The sequence below is a fragment of the Tetrao urogallus genome (assembly GCF_951394365.1).
Source record: "Tetrao urogallus genome assembly, chromosome: 2".
NCBI classification, from domain to species: Eukaryota; Metazoa; Chordata; class Aves; order Galliformes; family Phasianidae; genus Tetrao; species Tetrao urogallus.
In genome coordinates this window covers 6,305,400-6,311,674 of record NC_136814.1, presented here as the reverse complement: position 1 = coordinate 6,311,674, position 6,275 = coordinate 6,305,400, and the positions used below count along the sequence as shown (strand labels likewise).

The window sequence follows — 6,275 nt, the reverse complement described above, 5'->3', positions numbered from 1 at the left end:
TGGTGTAATGAGAAAGTAAACATGGTTTTACATGAACACCACAAACTGGACAGCATTGTTTGAGACTGCTTTAATATTCAAGAGATGAAGTACATACAAAAACATAAGTAAAAAAAATAATTCTTAGGCATTATAATCGAAGCAGTACCAGTATCTATTACCAACAAGCATTTGGCAAGTCATTATCATTTTAATAATGAAACATTATTTCTGCAGCATTACATGGCACTTACAAATATACATACAATGCTTTTTTTTTTTTTTTTTTTAAACCTCAGTGCATAGTTACCTCAGAAAGGAGCATCCTGGACAAAATACAACCCTGAAAAATTTTTTTAAGTATAATTTAATCAAGATGTTGCTATACAGCACTTCTGTAAGACTCGTACAGCGCAGAAAACACATTTTGATAACTTTAGGTGTCTCTGATAACATAAAGGGGAAAATAAAAATTAGTTCATCTTTCTCTTCTTTGCTTTAGCAGGAGTTTGGTCATTTTCAGGATTTGGTTCCCAGAGTGCATTCCTTACAAATCTGGAAGCTGCTCCTTTATCAAGTTTGGATGCCTTTTTCTTGTCTGCTATTTCTTTGACCTTGTTCATGTATGTTCTTATTCTCTCCTAGAAAAAAAAAAAAAAATATATATATATATATATATATATATATATATATATATATATATATATATATATATATATTTACACACACACACACGGGGTTTTTGTGTTGGGTTGTTTTTTTTTGTTTTTTTTTTTTTTTTTCCTCCCCAGACCGTTCTTCCGAGTTTACCACTAGAGTAAAATCAATGAGTAGGAGCACTCCACATGGCACCTTTCTATAACAAACAGAAAAATAGCATCTTCTAAATATATACCACGCTCTTTGCAAATTTAAGGCTTCTCTTTTAGCAGATTCTCCAACATGGGTACCTACCAAACTAATATTTGCATGACATCCATCACCACAGAAACATGAAGTCCTACAACTATACTGTGAGACAAGGGAATTGTATTTAATGTTGCTAAAAAAATACAAGAAAACAAAACAAAAAGTTTGGCCTCAGTAAAGATGGCAAAATGAATATTTAGATATGATGTATTTATAAAATTGCACTACTCACTGCCTATGAAAGAGGGGAAGATGGAGAAAAAAAAAGAAGAAATCAGCATAAAGCATCTTACACAAAAGTCAAGAAGTCACAAGCATTAAGTATGCAACTACACAAAAGATCTGTGGTCAAGATCCTGAAATGGTTCATTGCTGTCTCCCTTGACATATTCAAAGCAATCTGATGAATTTCCAGCTGTACTAGAGATATCTCTTATGACCATAAACGATCAAAAAAGCCTGTTTCCACTGCTATTCTCCAAAGAGAGGGAATACATCCTTTCTTGTCACCTTCGCCTACAACAGTCATTGAGTGTCTCATGTCATGTTGAACAAAGCATGGCTTTGACCCAGCCTCACCTACAGATCCCCACCAGTTTAACCATCTCATTTATGTGCATGCTCACCCTCAGCCAGTTCTGTAATCAATAAAGAAAATTACTTTGAGAGCGTAAACCCTCTAAGATGGGAATCACGTTCTGTTAAGTGCCTGCTTCTCCTCACTTAGTAGAGAGGACACTTGCAGTAATTCTGTACAGTAGGTAAAAGTTTGGCTCACAGATTTCACATCTAGATATTTAGCCTAACATGGCCTTGAACTGTAGGGCCTTTAGGTGTTTCTGTACTACATGCAACAAACAACAGTAATGCGTGCATGTGTGATGCACATATGCTTTACCCAATGCATGAATTGCCAGAGTGGACTAACAGGACATTTATGGATATTGATAACTACATACATCCTGGTCTTACCTAATCCATGACTACTGACAGCTTCTGGAATGTGAAACATCACCTACAAGACCTGCACTACAGATCTGATTTTTAATTCTTCACTGACCCTTACAAGCAACTGATTTGTCAAAAAAATTGGACAATCTTGTGTCAAAAATCAGCTTTAATGAAGAGTGCTTTTCAAGGTCTGAAACCATGACAGACTGCGATATTTTTTTCGGTGCCTGAGATGGTTCATGAGAACACGTGGCAAGCCTACATATATCAACATGGGAAGAAGCAGCTGACTAATATCAAAATGCTGAAAGAAATGAACTCTGATAGCTGGAATGCGAGTTTTATTAGTATCATTTGAATCCCAATATACTCCCTGTACATACAGAAGGAGCAATTCTAAAAACAAAACAATCAGGATGGAACAGTCTTTTTATTTCCTTTCCACATGAATGAGAACATCACAATGCTCCTGGAAGAAAGGAAAGAGCTGATAAGAATCTAGCCTAGAATAAGTCACTCATTCTTCAAATTTAAAACGACTGCCAATTGTGAGGTAAAATACCAGCATAAAATACCCACAGTAGAAGAGATACAATTTATTTTTAGTATAACAAAATTAACACAATATTCAGATACTATATAATATAGGAGGAACAAGAAACTGACTGAGAGTTCATGAAATATTAACCGACCCATTTTTTAATGGGATACAGTCTAGACTACTGAAAACCTCACAAAATTAAAAATAGAAGGATTCTTGTTATTCAAGCTAGCTTTCCACATCTTTCATTCCTATCTTCTATTGCTCCGGTTACCTAAGGATTGCATTTAAGCCAAGTATATTATGATTGCCTAGATTTAGTGTTTTCATTTATACCAGAATTAAAAAGGGTAGCTCGAAGTTTTGAAATCTATTTTTTTTCTTTAAGCTGAATGATTTGATATTTTAAGTCAGCAGAATTTTTCAAGATACCATGCCTTCTGTACTGCAGTCATGCATCTAAATGGAATATAAAGACAAACCTAAAAGATTTATTACAGGCTGTAAATATGTCACTAATGCAGAATTACTGGACAATACACATACAACTGGTGCCAAAAAAGCTTTTAGCTTTGTTGCTGAACTGGATTCTTTACTGCTGAGAAAATGAATTAATGGAGGACTTGGAAGAAGGGGGGGCTCTTTCCCGTCTTTGCTAGTAAATCAACCACACTACGCTTTCAGAGTCATACAAAAGTAAGAAAAAGACAGCCTCAGAGATTAACATGATTCCAAGTATTCCTAAGGAAAAAAAAAATGCCATACTGGAAGTTATAAATTATTATCAGGCATGAAACATTTTTCTATTTAACAGATACAAGTGAAAAGCTATTCTGTTCAGAATTCGATTCTCAAAAAGAGAAATGGAGAAGCAGAAAGACAAGATGGCACTATTCATCTCGTTGCTTTTTCTTATTTCAGTAGGCTCTACAAATGATACTTCAAACTGCGCTGTTTGGAACTAAAAATACGAATTTCTTAATTTAGAGAACCCAGTAGGGCATACTAACAGGCAATTAGATAATATTACGTAGCATATGGGTGCTATCATGGCCATATGCCAATTTCAGAAGATATAAATATACATCTGCTTCTATATGAGTTCACAGCTCTGGACAAGTAAAGTATTGAAAGCATGCAACGTAAGAATCTTACCAGTTCCTGTTTCACTGGATGTTCCTTTGGATTGATTCCCTGAGTAGCCAAGTATACTACAAGAAGAAAATGTGGTTTTGATATGGATGGCTGTGATGACTTAGTGCCCAATTAACCAGTCAAATAGGAAAACTGTAATTGCCACATGAAACTATTAATCATGGTGCTTAACCACATGGTTAAGTATCTGACAGCAACACCGTTATCAAATATTGCTGTTAAAAATACATATATATAATAAATAAATACATAAAATACATAATGCAGTTAAACTTTGCCCTTTTAAGAAGGACAGAAAAGGTTGCCAAGAAAAAAAAGCCACAAAGATTCTCAGGCATGTACAAAGCCAGCTTCTGTAATTATCAACATCATTCACCTTAAGAATAGCAACAATTTGAGTCCTTAGAGTTAATCATCAGTTTCTATCTATTTGGCTATGAAATACATTTGAAAATAAATTTGATGTTTGCAGCTAGAAAGCATTCAAACAGTGATCATCTGAACCTTGTCCTTCTATCACATACTTACCCCAGAACATTGAATTCAAGGTGTACGCTGAAACCAAATCCAGTTTTGCTTGCTCAAGTGGCTCTAACTAGAATGAAAAGAGAAAGTCATTTACACATTTTCAAGATGTGCACATATTTTAGCAGCGTGCCTATTTTCAAACTGAGCATTAATGCATTCATAGATACATACTAAATTAGCATTTTTTTTACAGCACAGGTTCACTGAGATGAAGCCTGTGTTTTCCTGCCACCTCAGGACCATACCCTCCTCTCCAAACATTCACATCATTTTCCCAGCTTGATCTTAAATGCCACAGTACCATATGGCCAAAATAATAAAACCTCTTAGTGTGGAGCTCTTTGACTCTTGTTCCCGCAGTCAGGAAAAAGACCCTATTTTTTCCACAAAAAATAGTTTCAAAATAGTTTCTGCTATCACCAGAAGAAAAAAGAACGTCTGAGTATTACTGAAGCTCAGATACGAGTGTGCTGTGAACAAGTGATGAACACTAGTATACATATAACATAACATATAGCATTAGATTGCATTTGATGCATGCTAGAACACTTACAGCTGCCCAGCAAAGGAAGAAAAAAGGTAATGCCTTGTTTTTTTTCCCCTCAACTGTCAAAGTCAATTTATTGGTTTAGTCCTATAGGATTTCCAGAGACTCTGATAAGATCATTGTATAGTTCACTAGTTCTAACATGGATACTGTCAAAAGATCAGCGTTGTCAAGACTGTTTTCCTCATAACTCATTTATGTTAGAAACCCTCAGAGGATAAAAAAAAAAGGTTCTCATGTTAGCTTTTCCTTGCCCTAAAGAAAGAAGATACATGTAAGGTTTTAAATGTTACAAGACAGATAGACTTGTATGAGGTCTTCAGGCAGTACTTTGCTGTCTTTATGTTCTGAGGGAGGAAAAAAAAATCCAAACATCCACAAACTTTACAGGCTTGTGCTTACAACACAGCTAGAAGAAACAACTCAGTTTTTCAGAGACCAGATTCTGCAAGTCAACAGGAAATCAATTCTCAATGTTGACAATTCATCTTCACATCCTTCTATATCAACCAAATTTCTGTGATGTTTGTTGTGAAAAGGCCATGGACAACTTGGAGTAAGCTCTCTGCTCAGGAAGAGCACTCAGCATGCACTTTTGGGAAGGTCAAGTATAGGATAGAAGCCCATTACCTAAATGATTCAATGGCAGAATCTTCACTTTCCACCTCGGAAGAATATACATTTCATCGCTTAGTTCATAACATCATCTGGGTATCTTACAAGCGCAGAAGTTTCAAATATTGGGTGTGACAGGTAGGCAGTGTAATATTTGTTATTTCTCTGTGCAGTGGCTAAGCAGACCCTGTATTATTAACAGAAAGGCTATCAAGAGGAAGATGATTTACCTTCTGGAGAAGCTCACTTCTAGGAACTGACATCATTGTCTTCAACATCTCATCTACCGAAGTAAGAGATTTTTCAAATGTTGCTAGATAATCATGAATTTCAGTGGGATATTCTTCTGTGTTAATATCTTCTGCCATTTCCACCTAGAAAGAAGCAGCAAAATCAGTAACGCTCTCTGCAGATTCAAAAGACTATTTTAAAATAGAAACCACAAGTATTTATTCATTAAACATTATAAAAAGTGCCTCCTCCTGAAGAATTCCAGCAATCAGCATCAGTAGTGAAGTAGTGACACAGTTAAAGATCCCATAGCTCCAGGGATAACTCCCAACTGCTGTACAAAACAGCATGAAGGAGAATTACAAGTGATACCTATTCTTGTACCGGTCCCAAAGCAGTACTTAACTTTTATGGTCTGTGATAGAAGGAAATTATTTGCTTGCTTAAAAGTGCTCTAAATATCTAGTAAATCACAGTACATAAAGAGCTAAACCAAGCGCACACGTGCAAAAATTAGAGATATAGCTTCAGCCCATCCTAGGAACAGACATGACTTCAGTTTCAGAGTGGTTATACAGCCCCAGTTATGTCAGGGTCAGTTATCTCTCTCAATCTTAAATTTAAGAGTCGGTCCAAGAAACGCTTCCTGTGAACTCTGCATCCAGTTCTCTGAATTCTCTGTGGACCACTTTAATCTGAGATATAACTCTAACAGTAATGAAGCTGAGTTGATTTTGATTTCCGAATACAAATCTTGTAGACACATCCATGCAAAGCAACTGTGAGATCAGCAAAGATGTGAACGATCCCAGAGCACAC

At 35.8% G+C, this 6,275-nt stretch overlaps 1 protein-coding gene across 1 annotated transcript; it reads right to left on the bottom strand.

Annotated features, from left to right (window-relative positions):
* Positions 1–452: 452 nt before the first annotated feature.
* On the bottom strand, positions 453–5,593 carry C1D (C1D nuclear receptor corepressor; the record flags this gene model as incomplete). Its single annotated transcript, XM_079549975.1, has 4 exons — positions 453–620; positions 3,536–3,591; positions 4,064–4,130; positions 5,456–5,593. The coding sequence occupies 4 exons, from the start codon at positions 5,591–5,593 to the stop codon at positions 453–455; spliced, it is 429 nt and encodes a 142-aa protein (XP_079406101.1).
* Between the last annotated feature and the right edge of the window lie 682 nt (positions 5,594–6,275).